The sequence below is a fragment of the Chenopodium quinoa genome, unplaced genomic scaffold (assembly GCF_001683475.1).
Source record: "Chenopodium quinoa cultivar QQ74 unplaced genomic scaffold, ASM168347v1, whole genome shotgun sequence".
NCBI lineage: Eukaryota > Viridiplantae > Streptophyta > Magnoliopsida > Caryophyllales > Amaranthaceae > Chenopodium > Chenopodium quinoa.
In genome coordinates, this window is record NW_018744128.1 from 171357 (window position 1) to 194789 (window position 23433).

Consider the following 23433-nt stretch of genomic DNA (forward strand, 5'->3'; position numbering starts at 1 on the left):
CAAAATATATATAGTATACCTTGTACTTTTCAATTGTGTTGTTAAACTAATAGTAGGAATTTTATACTTTGTACTAGTTACGTGTGAATCAATTGAGCAAAGTGTAAACATTTTTGCACAACATCTAGAATTCTAGATAGATGATAAATTCACAAAGTAACCAAGTTGTCGTATTGTATAAATGTAGCAAATAAGAATGGATCAACGCTCTCAAATGAAGTTGGACAAAATATAAATTTGTTCAAGACTTGGTAAATTCAATTTGTAAGATAACCTTTCATCAAAAAAATACATATCTAGATCAATAAATAAGTAAATAAATAAATAATTGTAAGGTAAACCTTATTTACTCCAATTGTATGGTTGTTCCAACTTCCAAGATATCAAAAGACCTTCAAAATCAATTCTTATTAACAATACATAATCATGACACATAGTTAACAAATTTTCAAATACGCACAAGTCTTAACTATCGTTCTTTTTACAAGTTTGTTTCTTATCGTTCTTCATATTATCTTGAAATGACAAAAAAAAAAATCATTGTTACATTTTCTAAAATATTTATGAAATTTCTAATATATCCTTATTCACACTAAGTAATGACGAATAAAATAGCCAAATAAGCTATAATTCATAGAACAATTTGTAAAATTATCACAGTCGTAATCTTAAGAGATTAGATAAACATGACAATTTTATCCGAAACAAAGTCAAATGTATAATTGGCCTTTTATGCTTGGATTTAGCCTAATTGTCTCTTCATAACGTGTGTTAGACTTAGGATTTGAGAGCAATTACAAGTTACAATCACCACTTGCTATGCTAATCTACTACTAATAATATAGGATTATGAACTAATTCTTCAATCTAGAATATCATCATATAATATCTTTGGTCAACCTAATTGATTATATTTTACATCTATCTAGAGGCAATTTCTATGATAGTGATGTATTATTATATACTTTAATTCACTTTAAGCATTGTAATAGACTTTATTAACGGTCGGCAATTCAAAGGTATTAGCTTTAATTTGGACTTATTCTTCCCTAGTTACAACCTTACTTGGCTACTTGGAGGAATTACGGAGTATAAAATTCAGTGTGTATTGCGTCAAGTGCCGTTTACATACAAACTTGCTCCTGCAAAGCTGGAAAGACAAGGTTATACTACTTCAACAATTATATAATTAGTACCAGTTAATAAGATTAACTACTATGCTTGTTCTAGCACGTAAAGATGATACATCGTCCATTCCACTCTCAATTGATTATTAATCATAAAAATTCGTCTCGGCGTACTTGGTTATCTTATTCGGATTATTTGTCTGTACTCGAAGTTATGTGATCTAGAATGGGATTCACTTCAGACTTATTCCAATCCATTAAGTAACTAATACGAAGTATTTAAATTTGATTAAGTTTCTTGTACAATTAGGGAATTAATACAAGGTTAGAACTTAGAAGTGACTGATTGAATTACACCAACTTGAATCAATTATTATTCAAATTTAAATTGAATGAATTATTACCTAAAACTGGCTTGAACCGAACTTGATCCGAACAACAAGTTCGAATTTTATTAAATAGGTTGTAGATACATTTTCGTATTCAAGTTGAGCAATAAGGCATGCCCAAGGGTGAAAATATAAAGGGTATAGTAGAGTTGGTCATGAGGTGGTGTCATCCCAATTTTAGCCCTACACTACACCACCGTTATATTCGTTTATGATAATCAACATGAGACATGACAGGTCGATAAGTGATCTGCTGATACTTATAACAAGCCCTAATTGTCCATTAAGCGAGCCATGCACTCAATTGGTCATCTCTAAGCCGACGTTCGAAATGGCTCGACGCCACCTTAAGACTAGAGGGAGACAGGAAGTGTGTAAAGTACAAACATATGAAAGTAAAAGGGGCATGTGGATTCCACAAGTTCTCTATTCTCCTAGTGTATTAGTCAAATTAGCATATACCCAAAAGACCCTAACTAACCCAAAGTTCCAAAAGTTGACATCCCAGGAACCTTCATTATACACCCCTTCCCCAGTTTGTACCTATGTGAATATATGCCTTAGTTACATGTTACAAGCCATGTAACTTGAATTTTTTTGATTTTATTCCTCGATCGCGACCGTACACGTGGTTGATCCACGATCTTTGTTGCATGTTACCAACTTAATTGGCATTCTAAAGCATAATGCAGTGCACTGAATTTTGATGCCTAGAAAAGAAATGACATTGTTATTCACACTTTTAGGTCCATAATACTGGTACACCACTTTATTATATAATAATCCATAATGAGCAGTTGCTCCATTATTGTGAATCAATCAGAGTATATCATGGCATAAAAATTCTTGCTAACAGCCAACCTAATCAGTAATCAGTGATACGCTATTTTATTGTTGGGTCGGCCAGTAACAAAATTGCAGCTATACAGATTTCGTATATGTGCTAATGTTCTATAATCAATAATTTAATCATCTCTCTCTGCCTTGTGTTATAACACTGTTGGGCATTGGCAATTCTTAGAGACTTCCCCGAATTTAAAATTCGTCGTGTATCGTTAATATTTGTGCTAATGTTCTATATGCAATATGAGAATTTTTCTATTGCATAATTTTGATCATTAATATTTAAAATCTCTCGTAAAAATATATTATGTATTAAATTCGAGTATGTAATAAAAGAAAATGTACTGTAGTCGTAATAACTTTACGCTTATGTCAAAATTGAAAAAGTAACAAGAAAACAGTAAAACAATTACAGAAGCTGCCAAAAAATGAGATCACAGAAGGTGCCAAATAGTCAAGTAATGAAAGATTCACAGAAGCTGACAATGACAGACAAAATCACAAGACCCACAGGCCACCCATTAAAGTATGTCCCATGATTGTAAACTTGGAACATTTTGGAGTATGTATTTGCTAATGTTGCTATTCTTTCATTTTTTTTTTGCTTTTTTTAATTAATTTATATATCTGATTACTTGGTAGTTGGTACTCTTGTTTGAAGAGGTAAGTTGAGTGATTCAAAGAAAAATACTTTGTAGTGTAGTTGATAAAATCGCCAAAAATATGGTAGAAATGTGTAAAGTTGGAATGATCTAAAAAATATTGCTAGTACGTATTACTTCCTTCGTTTCAAATCAACGTGGTAAGGGAAAATAGTACTCCATAAAATAGTGCAGGAGAAATATCATTGTACAAAAATAGAATAAGAAATAATTAGGGAGTACTAAAATGCTAAATGTATATATATCCTTTGTTCAAAAAAATAAAAGATAAAAAAAAACCCCAAATACACATGAGTTTTTTTTGGTTTTTTCCATTTTAAATAACTACAGAGAAAAATTTATAAAAGAGACGAATCAGATTCGAGTAAACAAGAATACTTTGCACTTGTATTATTTCGGAACAGAGTTAAGCATATTTCAGAAATACTCAATTGCATAGCTTCTTCATAATATAACAGAATATGTGGAGGAGCAGCAAGTAGTAGACTATTATCCTAGTCTTCTAAGCTACGTACTCTCAAATCTACAGATCACAGCTTTCTTGCTTGCCCACCTTCTAAACATATTCCATACACTGATACACACGAATTTTCTTAACTCTATAGATATAGAATCAACAATGAATTATAGTAATTTCAACAATAATGGGGAAGATTCAGATGAATGACAAAACTCCCCACCCGAAAAATGGACAAAAAATCAGTAGCTGTTTCTATACACACCTGACCAAACTAAATCTGGAGATTTTTTTTTTTTTTTTTTTTTTTTTTGGAATATCGTATATACTAGATTTACCTATAGAGCTAGAACTGCTTCTTAGACAGAAAAAATATGGTGGCTAGGATAGCAGTAGACACGGTCAGACCCCCTTCGATTTCAACTCCTATCAGGATCGGACCCCCCAAATTGAATAAGAAAAGCCTTAAGGAATATGTATATGGTCTCATTTGTAGTGAAATATACCCTCTGCTGCATTGCTGCGTACACAATCCTACTGAAGCATGGAATGTGCTTCTATTATACACCTGGGTGGCTCAAGATCTGAGTCTGGAACACGATAATTAAGCAACTGCTGCATTCGTGAAGTAAATGTTTCATCTAACACCTGCATTTTAATTTTTGTTATGAATATGACAGTTTTTCTTGTCAAGGACAAAACATTTACTCAGATATGTATAGAACAAAACATAATAAGCCGTAAAAAAGGTGGACTTACTTGTAGAGCAATTCGCAGTCCCTTGTACCAGGACCTGTTTTCTTTGTTGTTCTCCAAACAATTCAGAACCTCCTACGATGCAAAAAGGAAGATATATTAGCTAAAGCATACAATATAATTAGATGGAGTTTGAAACCTTATCCAGGGGGGTGCCGTCTAACCTGTCCCATCTTATCCCAGAAGCCTCGGCAAACTGTTAGAAATACAGGGTTTTCGAGTATTGAGTGGAGATGCTCTATAGTTTTTATCAACAAATCTTGAAGAGGCTGCATTCTGCTTTGTACATCTGACTCAGCAGAAGTTTCTTTAAAATCGTGAATTATTTTCTTCCACTTAGTTGAGTTTTGCAATCTCGTCTGAAAAACAAGAGAGAAACTTCAGAAGGTGAACCAATTTTCATGTATAGAATCGTAGAATATATACTGAAAGAAATAACAGAAGCATCTCTGTCTTGTTTTCAATGATCTAAGCAAATGTCTTTGTATCCAAGCCCAAGGAGTGCACATCTACTGTCAGACAGTGAGAGAACACAACTTTCTGTGCACCACTTAAAAGGAGTGCCAAAATCGACTTTTAGAGAGGGCTTCTGTTCCCATCTTCACTATTTTCATGGTCCTCATTTACTTTTAAAAATGGAGTGATTATATGAAGGGAGTTTTGTAAAAAATTAAAGCTGCTTCAGTGTTCCTGCAATTCTATTATGAAAAATGACTGCATTGATGATGCTTGTATGACGTCAAAAAGATTTTATATTGATTACAGTGATTTTACAATATGTCAAGAAGAATATTAAAAAAAAGATACTATATTATAGAGATATGAGTTCATTGGATATAGCTTAGGACTCATACTTGCATGCTTAAGTGACAAAAGAAGCTAAATTTTAGGAGACTTCTTCGGGAAGATGCTTCCATCTCATTTAATTTGTCAAAAGGAAGATGCAAATGGTTATGTAATAAATTATGTTAGCGCCACTTACATTTTCCACTAGCTTCTCAAGAATTGCTTGGATGTAGTTTCTGAATTTGCTTCTAAGCATTATTGTAACTTCAGTAAGACGCTCTCCAGGAACAGCACTTCCAGCATCATTGATGCAAGCAGTCCAGGTCTTCAGCTGGGCCTCAACCTTTGGAAGCAGCACATCAAGCATTCTTCTCATGGAATTCAAAACAACTCCCAGCTGACAAATTGTAGGGAGAAATATGTCACTATTTGCTTTCAAACAATTATACATCTGAAGAAACAATTATATATGCTAATAGTCTAACCAACGAACAAAACATTCTTCCTCACAGCACTCACCTCTGCAGGTGCTGTATAAAAGCTGTCAGATCTTTTAGCGAATTTCTGAACATATTTAAGGCCCAGGTTTGTAAGATTGTCCTTCAATGGTGACAAAACGTCAGCGTATTGTTTCTCCAGGGCCTCCACTACTGCATTTTGAACATCTGCCATCACCTGCATGCAAAACCCAAAAGAATATAAATGGACAAAGAAATTTTAATCAAAGACACAAATAAACTTTTGATGAGATTTTGCTCGACGTGTTAGCAATTACACTACATACTACATGCTTGGTAATATTAAAGAAGTAAAAAGGGATTTCTATTAGCTAAAACTCGATAGAACCAATCTAGGGGGAGGGGAGGCTGCATTAGGCAGCCAATAGAAGCATGAATTGGGTAAAGATTTCTTCATAGATTCCTTAGGCTATTGCGCTATTCTTTAGGCAGCCAATAGAAGCGTGACTTAGGTAAGGATTTTCCCATAGATTCCAGAGGCAATTCATTAGGCAGGCAAATAGCAGCGTAAATTGGGGGGGAGATTATCACATAGGTTCCTGAGGCTATTTATTATTGAGTATTGTACTAATTACCAAACCAGCCTCACCAATACGGTGAAACCTCGTGTCGGGGTGGGAGAACAAACCATTTAGCTTACTGATGTAAACCATGAATCACTAAAAAACTGAAAATATTGTTAATATTCTATGATTCTCGCTATTGTTATACTTAAGAAAAATTCCATATTTCCAGAACTGCATGCGCAGTCAATTCCACACCAAGAGAAGAAGATCACAGAGGTGGACTTACACTCTCCAAGACAACAGCATATTCTGGCCAACGACGAACAATAATTTCATATTCATTCAACGTCTGCCTCAACTGATCATAGATTTCATCAATGGAAGGACATGTCAGCTGTTGAGCCTTGTGATCAGAACATTTCGCCTGCAATTACACCAAAACCAATCAATACGAAGACTTTCAACATTGTTAAATCTGCAGTGTAAATGTTTCAGAAACTCTAGTATTGACAAAAGAATGTCAATGTGTCTATCGGCGTTGCTCATATAACAGTAAATAATCAGAGATATTCATGAATTTTGACAAGAATTTTAGTAAGAAAACCTATGTCCAGTATAGACAATAGAAAATGAAGTAGGAGGTAAAAGGGATAAGTTCATACCATGCTAGTCTTGCAGAAATCAAGTAAAGTTACATGCTTCTCCTTAATCCAGTTGCTTATATAGGAGCCCAATAACTCCTTTGCATTAACTCCACCTTTGACAGAGCTGGAATAAAGCGTGTTAAAAACAGACTTGGAACAAAGCAAATTTCGTCCATAACATCAGAAGCTAGAAAGGACCGGCTTACTTAATGTTCCACAGAGCAAGATCTCTTTCAAAGTCAGCTACTGTTATAACAAGATCTGTAACATGAGGCAAAGGCCCAGCAGGAGGGCACGCCTTAAGAAAGGTGCGCAGTCTGGCAGACAGCTCAGCACTGTATATTGATGAAGTGAGGTTTGGAAGGTCCAAGAAACTGCCATAATAAGGTGACAGTGAGAGAAAAGAAGAAAGGCATAAAATGAAGGCAAATCAAGCAAACTGAATTATCACTTCCTAGAATGATATTAGTTTACATCAATGGAGTTGCACCAAACTAGCAGCTAAAATAACCAGTAAACGATTTTGAATAGAAATTCATTTGGGTATAGGATACAGCACAATTGATACATACAACAACAACATAGCCTTAGTCCCAAAATGATTTGAGGTCGGCTAACATGAATCGTCGTCATAAGGAACCGTCGGACGAAGATCAAAGAACATAACAAGATTTTTTTCTTAGGGGTACAACACAGGAGGCCACCCATCCTAATACTACTCTCACCTAAGCACGCTTAACTGCGAAGTTCTGATGGGATATAGCACAAATAATGCATAAATTATGAAAATCAAAAGTATTCAGGAAATCATGAACTAGGACACCTGGGTGGTCCTTCATTAAGAAAGTAGTGATACCTGGGAAGAATGTTTTGATTATTGATCTCTATGTCTGTATGAATTTCATTTTTGACAATCAGACAAAGAGATTTCATCTTTTGATAAGCAGTTGTAGATGCCACATTGTCCATTGTAGCGCCCTCATTGCTGAAGACAAATTCATCCATTTCTCCTAAATGTCTTCTTGACCTTTTCTTTGCAGCAACCTACGATGATTGACGATTAATTTTGTTGAAAAGGAATAAAGTAGAATTACATAAACCAACACAAATTATTCCATTTATAACACCTGAAAGAATTTGCATAATTTTAATCTTGCTTCAGGAGATAGCATATCATGTTGAAGGCCATAAAGCTTAATAGCTGGAGCAATTGCAGGAGCGACAGTTCCAGTTGCTGACAGAAAAACAGCAGCCAACCCTGAGAGCGATGTTTCATCCAACGACTTGTAGTTTTGAAAAACCAGAGCAAGAACGTTCTCAACTTTATCAGACATTACTCCAAGGATTCGTTTCTGATCAATAATTGAAACATTAGGGATCAGTTGCAAATGTCTTTAGTAACAATCAACAAATTAAAACAGCAACAGAAGCATGATGCAGCACGTGATCCAAACAACTCCTATTGGTGAAAAATCCTTCACAATTTTACTGCTTTCTAAATTCTACAGAAAAGAGTCAAAAACTGACCTCCACAGAACCTCTATCTTTCGAGCAACTAAAACAAGTCATAGTCCATTCAAGATACACAAGCAAAAGTTTAGAGTAACTTTAAGATTTTTGAAAACAAATGTGGCATTAACTGGATTCACAATTTACAAAACTAAAAGTAATACCCTAACAAGCAATTCTCCTAATCTGAGAGGGCATGTATTTAGCAAGCATGGGCAATTGGGCATCAACATTGACATAAATAATCACCTATTTTAGGATGATTCTATCAAGGAAAAAAAAAAAAAAAAAAGCCTAACCTCTTGTTGACTCAAAGTAATGTCGTCTTTCACCTTCACAGGAGACAGCAAATCATAAATCAAAAGCAAACAATCTGCAGTTGGTGTAGCAACATCCATAACGTATGAAAGATATCTGCATAACAACAAAAAAATATTTGTGATGATCTGCAGAATATCCAAGACAAAGGCATGGAAACATACAATGAATGAGAACTCATACCTCAACTTAGTATAGGCATCTGACACACCATAGAAACGCGCAAATTCAGTCACAAGCCACTTCCACTGATTATGCAGTAACAAGTTCCTTTGCTGAAAATTTTGAGCTTTCATTGCAGTCTCCAGCACAAGATCGTATGCAACAGTTTCGGCAACAATACCACACTAGGAACAACCAAAATTTTCTATGAAATAATTGATGCAATTATAATAAGTCCAATAACATGACTATATTACAACACCACTCCAAGTTAAATCCTGCCAACACGAGGTCTAACTTGCTCCAGATGTATGCATGCAATGCAGACTTACCCTTAAACTACAAAAATGATAGCCATACAATATTACAGCAGAAATGGGTGCTTATGAGAAGGGTATCAATGAACATCCATCATAATAAAACACCCATAAGAGGCAAAGTAAAAGAGGCTATAGGGACGAAGAGACAGAGAAAGAAATGCTCATCTCTTAAAACTCTAGATGAATAGACATCCTAATTTTGAGCAACTTCTTAAATTCTAATCCGCCGCTGATTCAAATTTATACACATGCCTTCCATAAGATCCATCAAGACTAGGTACTACATAATAACTTTAAAACCCTTCAAAAGACAACACTATAAATCATTCCACCCATTAAGAGGACCCTCCCTCGTCTCCCAAGTCCATCAATAGATTAACTTTAAAAGACAATACAATCCATCAATTAGGAGGAAAATACAAGACTATGGCTAATTTTTCCCTTGTATTAAGAGGGAAATACAATACAGTATCTAATCTACCTTGCATTCCCTAACAATCCATCAAGAGGATCATTATATGTTTCTTGAACGAGGCTTAAAAGTGCCTGATATACAAAGTACTGTGCCTGAGGTGCTAAAGCGCAAGTCGTTAGGGGTCAAGAGACTACATCAAGGCACAGGGAGGTGCACATAAATCTTTTTCTCGCAGTTTTTTAAATAACCGGGCCTCATACCTAGGCTCTGGGACGCCCATCACCCTAGGGTCTGGACACCTATCACCCCAGTGCGCCTAGATATTCTAAACACTGCAAGTGCCTTCTCCTAAAATGCCAAAACCCAGTCAGTCTTGTTTGCACTTTGTTCCATTTTATATTCTTATTATCACTAGACGTGACCCCCACCTTATCTCTTATCACCTCATTCCTCATCTTATCTCTTGTACGTCTAAAAATGTATACTCAGCTCTGCACCATAATCTTACAAGCTTACGATCGCCTATTGGCCAATATTTGGCTCCATACAGGACAATTGACCAAAACCACTAGATACAATTTCCCTTTTAGAATAACATTGGCCAATAGCATGGCTATAGCCTATAATGATCTTTAAAAAGTGTCACAAGTCTTAAATAGTTGTTCAATTGATTCAATACCGGCAAATTTAGAAAAGGGGTAGATGGTTGGAAATATAATTAAAATTCCTTGTGGTCGCATTAAATAATTACTGTGAGACAACAATCATTACTAGCCACTGCTTTCAGCAAAGCTGGTCTCCTCAGAATTCTAAAACAATCGTCATTAAGTTCACCATCTGCATTATATTCGACTTAAACAAGTTATTATAATGTTGTCATTTAGAATTTTAATTAAAAGAGTTATAGGTACTGACATACCTAATCTGCTCAAGGAATAACAGGCAAATATCTAAGAAAAAACATATAAAAGACTCCCTCACTACTACAATGAAATCAAAGGGTTGAAAATATTCGAGAGTAAAACAAAAATGAGTTCTGGAAAAAGACAGAGGGGCTAACATTGATAGAAAGAGAACCAGAATACCTTCAGTTGGCTATTATCATCCTGACTTGTTGAGTAATTGATGTATAACTGTACTTTGCCAATAGGTTCATGATCAGGCTCATGATATATTGGCCACCAGTGGCTCTTGTCATTCTGCAACATCCATTTCATAAGATATGCGCCAATATATATTTAAATGAGAGAGAGAGAGAGAGATGCTTACATTAGCATCCACGACTGATGCGACTTGAGCCAAAACACACCCACAATGATTGCCTCTTGAGTCCATAACCATGATATTCAGATCATCACTAAGACTATCTGGAAAGCTGTGTCAACAGTATCAATAGAATCAGAATATTGTTGCATGCAAAGAAGAGTTGAGGTAGCAAATAAGTATACATACAAAATATGAGTTTCACCAGAGCCCGGCTGCATCCGCACGGCATCTTTTTCAGAAGAGCTTTTCAGTCGTACTAAACAATAGTAGGTTTCTGCCAATCATCAAATGAATTAAGTTTATACTTCTGAAACATCTCAGGAATGAACACAATGATTAAGCGCGGTAGAGAAAGAAACCTAAAATCTGATAGTAAGATAAATTTCATAAATATAGGAAATTGTAAACACATCCACACTTCAAATTCATACCACGCATGTAAGATGATAAATTTTGAGGATGTAGCCTGAAGTTCATGCTAACTGCACAGAAGAATCCTTACATCTAGATAATTGCACTCTATGTTACATGGACTCGGGAACGGGTGTCGGACACGGACACATGTCCAAGTGTCCGATCCGGCAAGTTCCAAAATTTTAGGACACGGGGACTCTGTCCGATATTTGGACACGGATACGGGGACACGTCAATACGTCACTTAAATTTATATAAATAAATTATATATTACAAAAGTTTTAAATTTTTCATTATGTCTACCCCTATTTTTTTTATTCTAATTCTTTCCTCGGTAAATTCTCCGAATAAATGGCAATCTTCTTCTCTCCATCTTCTCTATATTAATGGTGGTTTTCGAACAAGATATGTTTTTCTTTCATGTTTCTTCTCTTTTTTCCTCTCCTCTCTTAATGGAAGTGTCCGAGTGCACAGTGAAGGATCGGACACGTGTCCCGTGTCCGTGTCCGTGAAGTGTCGTGTCGACACGGACACTTCGCGATACTAGCCGTGTCCGATTAACATAGATTGCACTGATGCAGAGGAATTTAATAACAGACTAAAAATACAAGTTCTTGTCATTGGCCAAATCCTGTTACAGAAAGCTGACAAGTCTCATAGATTTCGGATAGTTCAACTACTTTTTTTTTTTTTTTTAATTGACCATCAAATTACACAAAGATTAGATTGTCAAATTAATTTTAGTGCCATATTAACCAATAAATCCCAATATTCCAAAATTGTAGTAAGTTATTCACATGACCAAGGCTGCCCTAAATATAGGCCCTACGCTAATTATTAAAATAAATCCTAAGAGTAATATGCATAAATTCAAAATATAAAAATACATTTTATAAATTATCATTATAATAATAACTTTTACAACGATTATAAGTACCTAATGCCATAGAGATTGAGAAAATGTAAATAAAACACACAAAATACTGAATTTGAGGTCCTGACATAACCAAATTTCTCATTCCATATTATCTGGAGTTTAAAGACTACGAACGAATGTACTAGATATGTGTGCACATTGAATTTCAATGACAGTCCATAAGTCCTTGGAAAACAGACTCATAACTACACGTATCAATGGAAATACTCTAGATAAAAAAACCAACAAGGAAAAAATGGTGAGCATTAGAGGCTTCATCACTTTCATCCCCCCTCCCCCCCCCCCCCACCCCCACACGCACTCACTCACTCTTTCGTGTTGAGTTCTGACCCGTGATCCTGTAACCTATTCCTAGTTTCTTTACTATTTAAAGTTGTAAGAGCATTAAAAATATACAATTCTTTGTGCGACACATAAGTTTTTTGTATACATGAAAGATCAATGAGGATAAGCAAATTTAAATTCCTTGGCTAGGAGCCTAGGAGAAAGTCAGAAAAGAATTAAGTTAAAGAAGAAATCCATTATGGTCATTTACTATTATATCCATAGCTCTGAGGAGTCAATGCCAGAAGAGCTACTGGTAAAATCATTTGAAGACTTGATGCTTGAGAAGACACACCAAACTATTGGGTAAATAAGACAATTATCTTTTAGCAGTTGACCATCAATTGCTAGTAGGAAGACCATACATTTAGCTATTTGGATGCAAAAATTTCAATACTGAAACAATAATACCTTGCACAACTTGGGATGCTGTGGTCTGGGAAGAAGTCAAGCTACTCTTTAAAAGAACGCCAATCTCCTTCATATATTGAGCGCCAACATTCACATATGCCAAACTCTTGCTTGAAAGAGAACCATTTTTTGGTATATGACGTGCTGCTTGTACTCTTTGTACAGCTTCCCATTTCAATGCTAGTTTTGATTTTACATTTGAGACATGACATTGAATTTTCTCAAGGTCCATCTTTTGCATCTGTGGAAAAGCACAGCCGGTAGGTGGATTTAAACCCATCTTCACCTTTCTCACTGCACAAGGTAAATAACTTCATGCTACCAATAAAACAAAGGAAAAAAATATAGAATCATTTAGTAATACACTACCAATAATCCATATATACCTTGAACTTTGATTTTTCCTATTGTTTTCTTTGGTTTAGTAGCAGCTGATCCACTAACTAGCTCAGAAGATCTTTTTGACATTATCTCCTCCTCTGACTGAAGAAGTACATGCCGCAAACTAGCCAGATAAAAGTTGATATGTCAGTGGGGGAAGAGAGGACGACTTTATGTTATCAGTTTATAGCTTAAAGAATGAATACAATGCATTTCATATCACATCAAAGAAGACAAAGAAACCAGAAAGGGCTAAATTTAGCACATTATAAAGCCAAACCAATCTATGACATATAGGACTACAGGAGCATCTTGTAGGCATATTTAAAATAATGTAAAGCAATGCTTAATTTCCATAACATATCTCACAATGAAGAGCATGCTTTCATAATTTAGCTTATTGATAAGGTTGAAGAAAACCATCTTTGAAGACAAAGAGAAACACTAGGAAACTCATATAGGGGATGTAAACATCATAATCATAAGCATGGAAAATCCTTGATCCCCCCTGTGGTCCCCTGTACCCTACACAACACTGCACTTTATGGGGATATGAGCCCTAATCCTCGTTGAAAAATACCCTCTGAGGCCTTGACCACTTCAAAAAAGCTAACTCTACCATAATACAAGCCATGTACAAAGATGAACACACCTGAATGCATCTCGTAGTGTTGCACATTCATTATTCAGGAAATATTTGGCTTCTTTACTACCCTTGGCCCATGAGCTGAGACATAGTCGTACACACGCATCATAGGAAACCACGCCATTCCAAGGGCTGAGACCACTGTACCAGTTGAAAGCATTGATACTGTTACTCATCGGATAATGTATCCAGTGATGTTTAAGAAGCTAAGCAGATATTCTACTCAGTGAAATACAGCTGCTACTATCTATTCACTAACATACCTAGCATGAAAGTTAGGTACACGGGCTGATGAAGAATCAGATGATCTTCCTTCATCCATATCAACAGAAATCCTGTAAAATAAGAGGAGAACAATGTATAAGACTATAAGTCAGCATTCATATCCGTCCATTTAAAGAACAACACAGTCTTCAGGGCATAGCACATACTTTAAGGTTGAGTGCGAAGGTTCTCTATTAGGAAGCATCGCTGATGCATCAGAGTGGATGTTTCTAACAATGTCTGACTTATTTGCAGTATCAGGTCTTGATGAACAATCTTGAGCAAATCGATCAGTTTTCTGCTCATAGATGGAGAGATAAATAGTTTCAGCATCTCATCAATATGCAATCCTCTGAAGTAAAAACTAACAGTGAAAAGGAAGGGGTGACAAACGTAACAACAGGATCAAATTTCAAGTTTCCCACCCTCCCCCCATCCCCAAGCCCCGTGAACTCGAAACTGCTAAAGTCACAGCATACTGCATTCCAATGTGGAATCAAAATGCACAGAATTTAGCAGTCAAATAGTCATATTCAGCAACAAGCCAGAAACATTACACAGACCTTATCACCTACAAAACCAGTACGCTTCTGCTCAACCCCATTACTGAAAATGTCATCTACAGGCGACGACGACTCGACTGAGTAATTTCCACCATTAATCTCCTCATCTGAATCACTTTCCAAATCCATAACTGATCCATACCCATTTCTGCTACTCACAGTCACTGGTTTAGCATTTGATACTGTCCCTACAGGCCTAAAATTCATTTTTCTGAATTCACTTTCCTGATTCAAAATTCACATAATTTCATAAAAATCACACTATAACCCCATCATCATTTCATACTTTATAACAAAATTAATCATATAAAATTACAAAGCATGGGTTTCATGATTTTTTACCTTAGTAACCCATTTTAGACCATCATTCTTAAATCCCCCCATGTAAAATTGTATCAATGGCCTTGAAATCAAACACCTATTTCATGAAATTCACACAATTCTAACAAAACCCATGTCAAAATTTCATCAAAAACCCCAAGATTGCAAATTTAACAATCTCTAATAATCCAATAATAGAAAAAATAAATAAATACTTTTGCATAAGAATGCTTACCTCAAAATTATCGTTCAATGCAATTGTAAGCAAGAATCCCAGAAAGAATTCGAGAAAAATGAGGGAGAAAATGGGAGTGATTGTGTGAATGAAGTCACTGAAAAGGCTTACCTAGGAGTCAAGGAAGTTGCTTTAAAATAGTGGTTTTTATTATTTTTTTGGTAGGAAAAAAAAAAGAGAGAGAGAGAGAGTGGTTTTAGACTTTTAGTACATAAAGGAATATTACACACGTTAATGATATACTCTAACTAAGATTTCTATAATCAAAATTGATTTAATTTCTTTCTATGTTAGTTTTATTCCATTTTTATGAGATATGGAGTTAATTAATTACACTTTGCACATGTAAAAAATAAAAGTTAAAGGAGTTGATAAGAAAAAGAAACAAAAAAATTATAAAAAAGGAAAGGGTAGAGAGGTGGAAAAGGGCCCCTTTTTCTAACCCAAAATGAAAAAGAAAAGGAAAAAAGAAGAAAAAAAGTGGTGGAATACAGAAACAAGACATTGATCATGTGCTGTCATCAGCTAAAAGAGTAAATTAATACACTCCTTTTGGATCTATTATGAGGGTTGATTCTTGATTTTTTTATGTTTTTCCACTTGCTAAAACTGGCAACAAAGAATGTACTACTCCCTTCATCAGTCCATCCCATATTACAGTTCTTGTTTTTATATTTTGAAGACTCAAAATATTATTTTTAAAGATCCATATTATACTAGTATTACGACATATGAGTAATATAGCCATTTAACACAAATATTGTGGACTGTGGTAACTAAAAAAATTGCGAATATTATTATTTGACTTTTTTTGGTGTTTAAACAAGGATAAGTGATGAGAATCGATTCCAAGATCACCCAAAATCAGAAAAGAAGTTTTAACCACTTGAACTATCCCTCACTCTTATGGATTAAAATTATTATTTGATGTTGCTTACTATATCATGGATTAATACGAAGTAGTTTTTATTAGCAAAATGTAATGTGATTACTTTTTTTAACAATTAATTTAGTTATTTCGGAATTGAATTTGTGACCTTGAGGTAACTAGTTCTAATTTTTCTGCTCGTAATGCTTGTGGGTTAGGAACTCTTACCTATTCCTTAGTATATTGAAAAATTAGTCAAAAAAACTATGAAGACCAAGATTAAATTTAAGTTGAATTCCTTTTTTTATTTTATTTTTTTCAATCAGTAATTGTTAAATAGGCAATTTGTAAAAACCGAAAAAAATTAAACCCCAAAAAAAAAAAAAAAAAAAAAAAAAGTGATTTTTGATTTCATACGGATGAACATAATATCATTTAGACGCAAAGGACTATAAACATGCATTAAGCATTAGTGAATTAACTAACGAAACTAGATATATACTACTTGTAATACGGAATAATCCTTCGTGCTACCCAAAAAAAAAAATTGACGAAAAAAAAAAGCGAAAAAAAAAGGTAGGAAAATGAGAAAATGTGGGATGAGTTGATGATGACATGAAAAGGTAAAAACTGCGCAACCTTTAACGGTTCTTCTGAAGAGCGGATTTGCGGGGAGAGCGTTTGGCGGGATTGAAGTCGGTGGTGGGGTCTTCACAACTTACAATTATTTGAGGGGTGGGCCCTTTTCCTATTTTTATTCCAACAAAACAATAAAGATGTTTTGACTGAATTTAGATTCATTCTTCACTTGTCATTTGTTTCTTTCTTGTCTCCATTTCTTTATCCAACTTCACTCATTTCTTGCTCCCATTTCTTGCTGTGTTTAAAGCGGCATATGTACTTAAAATTACTCAGTGCTTGTGGACAGCTTGTTTAAGACATGAGATTAAATCTCGTCTACTTATTATAGAGCAGTCATTCGTATGCTGAGAATATTAAGCTACATCTTATACCTACTTGGTACTCCTGAAATGTTCATTTTCGAGTTGGTTCAAGCTTAATCACTCATTAGTAATCAACATATATACTTAGGGCCAGGGATGAGACTTGCAGCATCATTTTCAAGACAAATATTCTGGCGGTAGCATCAATGGAGATTGGGCTATTCTAAAATTCTGGTAGCATCAATGGAGATTGGGCTATTCTAAAATTCTAGTGAGCAATGATTTCGCCATATTCTCAGGGTTGCATAAAATGGAGGTAACAGGGGGTTTCCAGTTTCCTCAATATCTCTATCCAAATACCTGAAGATGAAGAGGAGGGATTCTGGAAACGCACAGTCAAGGAAATCATTTCATATTTGAGGCTTATGTATATGTCTGCACCAGCCTGACAAATTAACATTTACCCTGGCAACTTGCTGCATTTTACTCGTAAGACATAAAATTTAATATCAGCAGTACATCCCCCATGCTTTTAAGACTGAGACATTGCAAGAGCCATGGGCTTTGGCGCAATAAAAATATAGTCATGGACAATACCATTCTTACTTCTTACACAATTTAGTCTATTAAGGAAAATAACTTTAACAGGAACAGCAAAAAAACCCTGTCAAATAACCAGAACAGAATACGAATAAAGCTAAGCAAACCTTCATTTCACGTATGATCAAACAGCATACATAACTCTAATTTCCCCTACTTATTCACAGTATATTGTCTATGCAAAAAATTTCTCGTATAAAGAACAAGCTCTCACTCTACAGTAACTTCGCATAAGCAAAAGTCCAAATGTCATTATTTATTGCTCGTGCCCAATATTTCTTGTTTCAGCTCTTCAATCTTGGATCCAAGTTCTTCTCTATTTTTCTGGAAAACAGAATGAACAACAAAAGTGTCAGCCAAGTTACATAACAAAATAACAAGCATTTGGGACAAATGCCAAGTTTATTGGCTCACTATGAAATGAAGTTCTAGGTAAAGCACTACCTTAAATAGCAAATATCGTGTGGTGAACCAAACTGAGTAGCCTAGACCCACAACTTCCAGCACTTTTGGGAGCTGTTCATGTAATTATACAACTTGAGTCAGGTGTGACATAACGCAAATTTTGTAAAAGAAAATATATACGAAGTATATGTTAAATATTTAATTGAATTTTCCTCTAGCTGAAGGAACATACCACTGGAATAGAATCAATCGCACCAACAATGGCTGAAAGCAACCACAAAGCAACAATGGCACCGCCACCATACAGGAGAATTGTCGGCGAATCTTCAACATCCAACTGCAAGCAGAATAGCATCAATTTAGTGGGTTATCAGAAATAACTCAAACAAGACAGCAAAGCATGTTAAAATTTTAGGGATTTGCTCACAAAGTTTATTACAAGGTCTCGGGACATCATTATGCTTCAGTAAAACATATGGAGTGTTCTTGCTACACTTTTTTGCAACTGTTTTACTAAATGTTACCAAGTTCTAAAATTTAGGAGTGCACAACAAAATCATGCATAAATCAAAATAATCTTGTCAGTGTTATTTTCATGGTTATATTATTAAAAAAAAATCCTGAATGGTACTGAACATATTATCGTAGGAAGATACTTGAATGAGATATCACAGATTGATCAGTGTTATCCCCTCCATTTCAAAATAGTTGCATCAATCATTCACGATCTCTAATGTACTAGTTTGACAATATTGAAACGCTTCTAACAAGACCTTTATTGACTACTGCATGTATCATTACTAAGGAATTGGGTATACAGGGTTTTAATCTTAAATAATTGGCCATATTTCACCAGTAGTTAATAATTGATGCAAAAGGCAAGTGCATGCATTATTATTAGAAGTAGGGAATACATTTTCAGAAAAAATTGCAGACAGAGAAATATGTTGATTTAATTTATCAAGTATATGCTGCTCAGGTAACCGCTCAGGATTGACATGAATGTCAACCGAACATTAAGCATTTCTGCTTTCTTAGATTTCAATAGATCTCATCATGGCAGCATGTAAACCATGTAAATCAAACTTATCTTCTCATCCAGATAGTTGTCACACTTAAAAGCTTAAAGTGGGGAGGGCCAACTGATTTCACTTGTCCAAATCATGTGTGGTACTACCTACCACACACTCTTGCTTAGTTTCGGTAAAAGGGAATTGAAGAATACTTTGCGTTTTCAGGAAACATTTAAAAAGGAAAAAAAAAAAAAAGACGCGGAGGGGAGAAAGGCTTGCTGAATAACAGAAAAAAACAAAGTATCAAAGTTTACGCTGCTCAGGTAACCGCTCGGGTTTGACATGGTTGTCAACCGAACATTAAGCATTGCTGCTTTCTTAAATTTCAATGATTCTCATCATGGCAGCATTTAAACCATATAAAATCACATGAATTCTATTTTGACTCAAATAGTTATAATTCAACATCCAACAGTAAGCAAAATAGCTTCATTTTAGTGACTTTCATAAACGACCCAAACAAGTCTTGCTATGCCTTATGACTTGTGAAACACCATTGGCTCCAAGAAGCATATTATTCACCGCATATGTCATGAAACATATGTTGTGTTCTTGCTATGGTTTTTAGCAATGCTTTTACTTGGAGCTAGGGCCACGAAGTTAAAAATCCTAAAATGACCCAAATATGCAAGTGATACTAATTGCTCATGCTTTAATCTCGCAAGTGAAAACTAAATGAATGCTTTACGATTTAAGATTTTGGCCAAAAAAATAGCATAATGTTAAAGAATAAAGTGTCTTTATACTGCTCAGGTAACCGCTCAGGATTGACATGATTGTCAACCGGACATTAAGCATTGCTGCTTTCATTAATTTCAATGAATATTCATCATTGCAGCATGTAAAATACAAAAAACCAAATTAAACCTTTTTTTGGCCAAAAGTGCTTCTACGCTAAAATCTAATTCAATGAAATTCAAAGCAAAGAGCTAACAGATTTCATTTATGCAAATTATAAGTGTATAGTCATACATTATTCTCAGAGTATGGACTTGAAAAAAGGGACATTTTCAGGAACATTAAAGTAAAAAGGCTCAAACTGCATAAAAGAGGGGGAAAAAAAGTATTAAGTTCAAGCTGCTCAGGTAACCGCTCAGGATTGACATGATAGTCAACCGAACATCAAGCATTGCTGCTTTCATTAATATAATGAATCTCATCATGGCAGCATGTAAATAATATGGACTGTAAAACAGTACAAAACCTTTCTAGACCCAAGTGTTATCACCCTAGAAACCTTAAAGGAAATCGAGTTTAATAGAAATGCAAGCAAAGAACGAATTACTTTCATTAATTCAAGACTTCAAGTCATAAATTTACTGACAACTTTAACAATCACTCCAAGTGTCAGGTCATCCATTCTTCTTAGGCCCATAAATTCTTTAGTACATTAGAAATGCTCAAGTCTAATGAAGAATTTTGATAAAATATCCAATATAGGCGCAATAATTCAAGGCTTTCCAGAGAAAATCAGTATATTGACCCAAAAGAAAATCTTTAAAAACAAATCAAAATTTTGAGTCTATGTGCTTGTTTGGTCGACCAAAAAAAATGGAGGAAGCTGAAATTCACGAGAATTACAATTTTGGGTCGTTGTTTGGGTAGCACTAAAAAGAAGAAACGGAAGAATTAGAAATTTCTAAGAAATTCAACTTCCCACAAAACATGGGAATTTAGTTACCTAGCCCCCTTGGTCAATAGAAATTCATGGGCATTGAAAATTCCATTGGTATGAACTAACCAAGTCATGGCCATTTCCTAAGAAATATACAAGGGAAAAATGTCCCTTATGAATGTCTTACAAAATGGCCAAGACTTATTCGATACACACAAAAATTCCAATACCCATGAATTTTATGGACAAAGGGGATTAGGTAACTAAATTCCCATGTTTTATGGGAAACCAAATTTCCTATGAATTTCTATTTCCTCCAGTATTTTTTTTAATGCTAACCAAATGACCACTCACAATTGTAATTCCCATGATTTTCAACTTCCCCCATTATTTTTTTTGGTTAACCAAACAAATACTTAGTTTTCATCTTTTACCAAATTTATCAAAAACATTATCGGAATAAATTCATTTGTAACATCTCATGTAATTAAATATTACATCAATTATCTTCATTAATTACAAATGTATTAACACGGAGTATAGCTAGGGGGCATACACTCAATCACTCGTTTATCCATCATTTCAATTACATGTATTTTCCGATATTCTCCAGTATAACAACAATTCAAACAAAAGGCAACAAATATACTTAAAACGTGATAGAAATAAAGAAAGCATACATCAATGTCGAGCTTATTAAAAAGCTCCTTTATCGGCTGCAAAGCTTCATCATCATCTGAAAAAGATTCAACCTTGTCATTGACATTCACGGGCGAAGCATTACCAAGTGTTATATCATTGTCTACAAATGTTGACGGTGAAGAGTCATCTTCAAGTGTTACAAATGCTCCATCACTTTTCTTTTCTGTAAATTTACTACCTGTCTCATCTGAGCTTGCTCTTAACAACAATCTGCTTCTTCTTGTATCAGGATAAGACAAAACACCTCCTACATGTCATACATTTAAAATCATCAGATTAATACTCCCTCGGCTTCTAAACTCTCGTGGCATTTGCATTTACTAAGATTTACAATGTTTTAAGCAACAATATCACTAATAAATATTTTGAAGCTACACATCGAAACGAATCAAACAATACCACACATGAGTATCTTATCGAATATTAAGAAACATTTCCTGCATGTCAAACATTTGTAACCTTAATTAAATTACTACTCTCTCCATTTCAGTCCGAAGCCATTGTAGCATTTGCGTTTTTTACAGTTTACAATGCTCATCTTCGACCGACAATATCACTAATCAATATTTTGAAACTACACAACGAATCTAACAATACCGCAAACAAAAATGATTTTTAATTCGATACTGGCCAGTAACCTTAGTAGTAGGATTATTTATGAATTATGACACATTTAGAAACTATATAATTTAATCAAAACTATCGAATGAAAAGCAACAAATTAGCTCAAAATCATCATAACATCGGCAAATTATTTAGAGCAGAAAAAATCAGAATCAAACAAAAACAAGCGTGAAAAAATTACTAAATAACAAACCTGAGAATTCGGGAAGCTTCTGGATAGAAAAGCGTAAGTGAGAAGTGTTAGGTAAGAAGCGACGAGAAGATGAAAGTGGAAGCGGTGAAGTTGAAAGAGCGCAGCTAGTACAGAGCGCCATTTTCGTCTTTCTTCTTCAAAACTCTAGAAAATTATGCACAATTTTTGAAAAATTAGGGTTTTGTTTTTGGGGTTTATCAATTTTGATTGAATTTTGTTGCGAAGTAGTTGAGTTAAGTGATGGACTGATACTTGAGGAGCTACTAATTTATAGGGCTGATTAAGTGGGTGTTAAATTGGGCTTAGGTTAATTTGGTCCAAAAGGCCCAGTTATAGTTTAGGCTATTCGTTAAGGCCCAAAAAAGTGGGCGGCGCAGTGGAAATAGAAAAGTGTAGTTTATATGGGGAAGGAATCTCCTGAGTTTCTTTTTGCCAGCTCATTTTATACTATCTTTGCCCACCTCACTCTTTTCTTTGCCGTTTCACGCGCTGTTCGGACAGTGTACATCTCTCCTGCTTTCAATCTGTTGCCAGCTTTTTTGGGGCATAAATGATTAAATTCACACCAACTTCACTTATTACAACTAGCCCCTGTTACATGTTAGTCCAAGTTCCGTCAGTGATCACAACCAACATGAGAAGTGTACTTATAAAATGAAGGAATATTTAACAACAACACATTAACCTTTGCTCCATTCGCTTAAAATGGATCAACCTTTAAATTTTCTCAAAACAAATACAAGTTTGTATTTTGAACAACTTGTCATTTTTTTTTCATTTAATTATCTTTTTAAATTAAAAAATTAACAAAATAAAAAATAAAAAAAAACAAAAAAAAAAAAACAAACAAACAAAGAACTCTGACCGTCGCCAGCCCTCCTCCCCCATCCACTGGCAGTGGTGGGGAAAGGGAGGGTTGTTTTTTATTTAATTATTTGATTTTAAAAATTAAAATAAATAATTTTTGTTAATTATCAAAATATTTTAAAAAAATAACCAATGAGGACATGACACGTGGATTGCAACATGGTATAACAAGTCAAGTGACCTGCTAGGTTTACTACGGGAGAAAAATTACAAACTTATGTTTATTTTAGAAAGATTTAAAGATTAGTCCATTTTAGGAGAATGGAGCAAAGGTTGATTTGTTATTGTTAAATTTTCCTAAAATCAATAAAAATAGTGAAATTTGTTAGCGTTTAATCTTGGGTAATTTGGGTCACAATTAAACCACG

At 34.7% G+C, this 23433-nt stretch overlaps 2 protein-coding genes across 7 annotated transcripts; both read right to left on the reverse strand.

The window, feature by feature from the left end:
• Positions 1 to 3436: 3436 nt before the first annotated feature.
• On the reverse strand, positions 3437 to 15395 carry LOC110692670. 5 transcript variants are annotated; one of them, XM_021869703.1, is made up of 23 exons: positions 15175 to 15395; positions 14961 to 15036; positions 14619 to 14843; positions 14223 to 14353; positions 14055 to 14126; positions 13798 to 13932; positions 13151 to 13269; positions 12765 to 13058; positions 10865 to 10952; positions 10682 to 10787; positions 10498 to 10611; positions 8699 to 8862; positions 8497 to 8611; positions 7816 to 8040; positions 7545 to 7732; positions 6895 to 7062; positions 6707 to 6812; positions 6331 to 6468; positions 5540 to 5695; positions 5217 to 5417; positions 4399 to 4593; positions 4238 to 4309; positions 3437 to 4126 (listed from the first exon to the last, which is right to left on the reverse strand). In XM_021869703.1, exons 2-23 carry the CDS (start codon positions 15000 to 15002, stop codon positions 4013 to 4015), a joined length of 3168 nt encoding a protein of 1055 aa, XP_021725395.1. In that variant the 5' UTR covers positions 15003 to 15036; positions 15175 to 15395; the 3' UTR covers positions 3437 to 4012. The 5 variants fall into 5 exon arrangements, with proteins under 5 accessions (XP_021725395.1, XP_021725394.1, XP_021725397.1 ...); XM_021869702.1 differs by having other exon boundaries at positions 14961 to 15060; positions 15175 to 15394; XM_021869705.1 differs by lacking the exon at positions 14619 to 14843 and having other exon boundaries at positions 15175 to 15391.
• A 2133-nt stretch (positions 15396 to 17528) lies between these two features.
• Positions 17529 to 22450, reverse strand: LOC110692671 (protein CURVATURE THYLAKOID 1A, chloroplastic-like). Of its 2 annotated transcripts, XM_021869708.1 has the most exons (6): positions 22199 to 22450; positions 21560 to 21628; positions 21360 to 21415; positions 18224 to 18328; positions 18031 to 18102; positions 17529 to 17910 (listed from the first exon to the last, which is right to left on the reverse strand). In XM_021869708.1, exons 1-6 carry the CDS (start codon positions 22317 to 22319, stop codon positions 17839 to 17841), a joined length of 495 nt encoding a protein of 164 aa, XP_021725400.1. In that variant the 5' UTR covers positions 22320 to 22450; the 3' UTR covers positions 17529 to 17838. The 2 variants fall into 2 exon arrangements, with proteins under 2 accessions (XP_021725400.1, XP_021725399.1); XM_021869707.1 differs by having other exon boundaries at positions 21360 to 21628; positions 22199 to 22449.
• Positions 22451 to 23433: the final 983 nt, after the last annotated feature.

Coding starts and splice junctions, on each gene's coding strand:
- LOC110692671 (XM_021869707.1), bottom strand. CDS start 22,319: ATGGCGCTCTGTACTAGCTGCGCTCTTTCAACTTCACCGCTTCCACTT. Junction 21,629..22,198: donor GAAGCTTCCCGAATTCTCAG/GTTTGTTATTTA, acceptor TATGACATGTAG/GAGGTGTTTTGTCTTATCCT. Junction 17,911..18,030: donor CACGATATTTGCTATTTAAG/GTAGTGCTTTAC, acceptor TCTGTTTTCCAG/AAAAATAGAGAAGAACTTGG.
- LOC110692670 (XM_021869703.1), bottom strand. CDS start 15,002: ATGGGGGGATTTAAGAATGATGGTCTAAAATGGGTTACTAAG. Junction 7,733..7,815: donor AATTATGCAAATTCTTTCAG/GTGTTATAAATG, acceptor CAATCATCGTAG/GTTGCTGCAAAGAAAAGGTC. Junction 4,310..4,398: donor TCTGGGATAAGATGGGACAG/GTTAGACGGCAC, acceptor TTTGCATCGTAG/GAGGTTCTGAATTGTTTGGA.